The following is a 1,831-nucleotide window of genomic DNA, read 5'->3' on the forward strand; positions in this document are numbered from 1 at the left end:
AGGCAACACATCTTTCTCCCTGGATTCACCAACAAGACACATTTTTCTACTCTGCTGTTGCATAACCAAATAGTTCCATTCTAGCATCAGAATTGCTGTGTGGGAGGAAGTGAGTATGGATGGAGAGTTAAGAGTCTCATGACCAAGTCATGGAACAAATGTTTGGAGTCTACAGCATCACGTCTTAGCAAAACAGAGCACAGGTCCCCAGGGCTGTGGGTCTCACTCAGCCTCCTCTACCCATGTGGGATGTTTCAGGACTCCGTGACCTTTGAGGATGTGGCTGTGAACTTCACCCCCCAGGAGTGGGCTTTGCTGGATCCTTCTCAGAAGAATCTGTACAGAGATGTGATGCAGGAAACCTTGAGGAACCTGGCCTCTGTAGGTGGGTGTGACAACATTCCTTCACTCAGTGATTTAGAGAACAAGAGTTTCTTGCTCATAAGTGCTGTTGAGTGATTTGGAATGTGCACAGAGAATACTTTGGTGCATACATCAGGCATGGCCGCAGTGAACCATGAACATAGAATCTAATATTTCTTTTGTTTTTATAATAATTCAGGACTATATTTCTGGGTCTGTATTTTAGGAAAAAAGTGGAAAGACCAGAACATGGAAGATGAGTGTAAAACTCCCAGGAGAAATCTAAGGTAATTGGTATTCAGAGGACAAATACATATCTCTGGAAAGAATTTTAAAATGTCAAGAAATGTTTTTTAGAAAACCATAAAAATTAATAATCCCAACATCATTTTAATTTATTCTTAGAAAAATTGCTCTGAAAATATATACTTAAATTTGACACAGATGTTTGATGTTTCTGAAATAGTTTACTTGGAGACAGTATTAAGAAACCCTACATAAATATTATTTTATTATAATTTGTATGGACTAGCCATCTGACAGAGCATGTGGTCGGTCCATTCATGTTGAAACAATTCATGCAGGACCAAAAGCCTACTCTCTCCTTGCGAAAGTTAAAAATGCAAGTATAATGCTTATTAATAAATAAAATCATTTATAGACAAAGCCTTAATAATGTGCGTCTTGTTTTCCACAGAAGTGTTGTCGGAGAGAGACTCTTTACAAGTAAAGAAGGTAGTCAGTGTGGAGAAACGTTGAATCTGGATTCACATCACATGCTGAAAAAGAAAACTCCTCCTGGATTAAAACCATGTGAAAGCAGTGTGAGCAAAAAAGTCTCCATTGGTCATTCAACTTTAAATAAGGCTGTCAGAGCTGACACAGGACACAAGCCATCTGAGTATGAGGAACGTAGACAAAGGCCATATACACATAAGCAGCATGAGAAAGCCTTCAGTTACCGGGACTCCTCTGGAACACACGAAAGGTCTCCCACTGGAAAGAAGTTCTGTGATTGTGAGGAATGTGGAAAAACCTTCAGTTCTCTCACACGCTTTCAAAGACACATGGTAACGCACAGTGGAGGTGGACCTCATAAATGTATGCTTTGTGGAAAAGCGTTTGCTTATCTCAGTTTATATCGTAAACATGAAAGAATTCACACTGGAGAGAAACCATATAAATGTAAAGAATGTGGTAAAGCTTTTCGTAGGTCCAGTTCTGTTCGAGTCCATGAAATAACTCACACAGGAGAGAAGCCATATGAGTGTAAGGAGTGTGGGAAAGGATTCATTTATTTCAGTTCCTTTCAAGTACATGAAAGGACGCACACTGGAGAAAAACCCTATGAATGTGAGCAATGTGGGAAAGCATTTGCTCAGCGGAAGAGCATTCGATGGCACATGAGAATGCACACTGGAGACAGACCTCACGAATGTAAGATATGTGGGAAAGCCTTTTATTCTCC

At 40.0% G+C, this 1,831-nt stretch overlaps 1 protein-coding gene across 1 annotated transcript in view; it reads left to right on the top strand.

Annotated features, from left to right (window-relative positions):
• The window catches only part of ZNF433 (zinc finger protein 433), a 169,727-nt gene that overhangs the window by 28,508 nt on the left and 139,388 nt on the right, over nt 1-1,831 (top strand). The window contains exons 7-9 of the mRNA XM_012641247.1: nt 259-385; nt 590-650; nt 1,061-1,800. Coding sequence (XP_012496701.1) covers nt 259-385; nt 590-650; nt 1,061-1,800 — 928 coding nt within the window. The remainder of the gene's footprint in view (nt 1-258; nt 386-589; nt 651-1,060; nt 1,801-1,831) is intronic.

This window comes from Propithecus coquereli, unplaced genomic scaffold (genome assembly GCF_000956105.1).
Source record: "Propithecus coquereli isolate 6110/MARCELLA unplaced genomic scaffold, Pcoq_1.0 Scaffold164, whole genome shotgun sequence".
Taxonomy (NCBI): domain Eukaryota; kingdom Metazoa; phylum Chordata; class Mammalia; order Primates; family Indriidae; genus Propithecus; species Propithecus coquereli.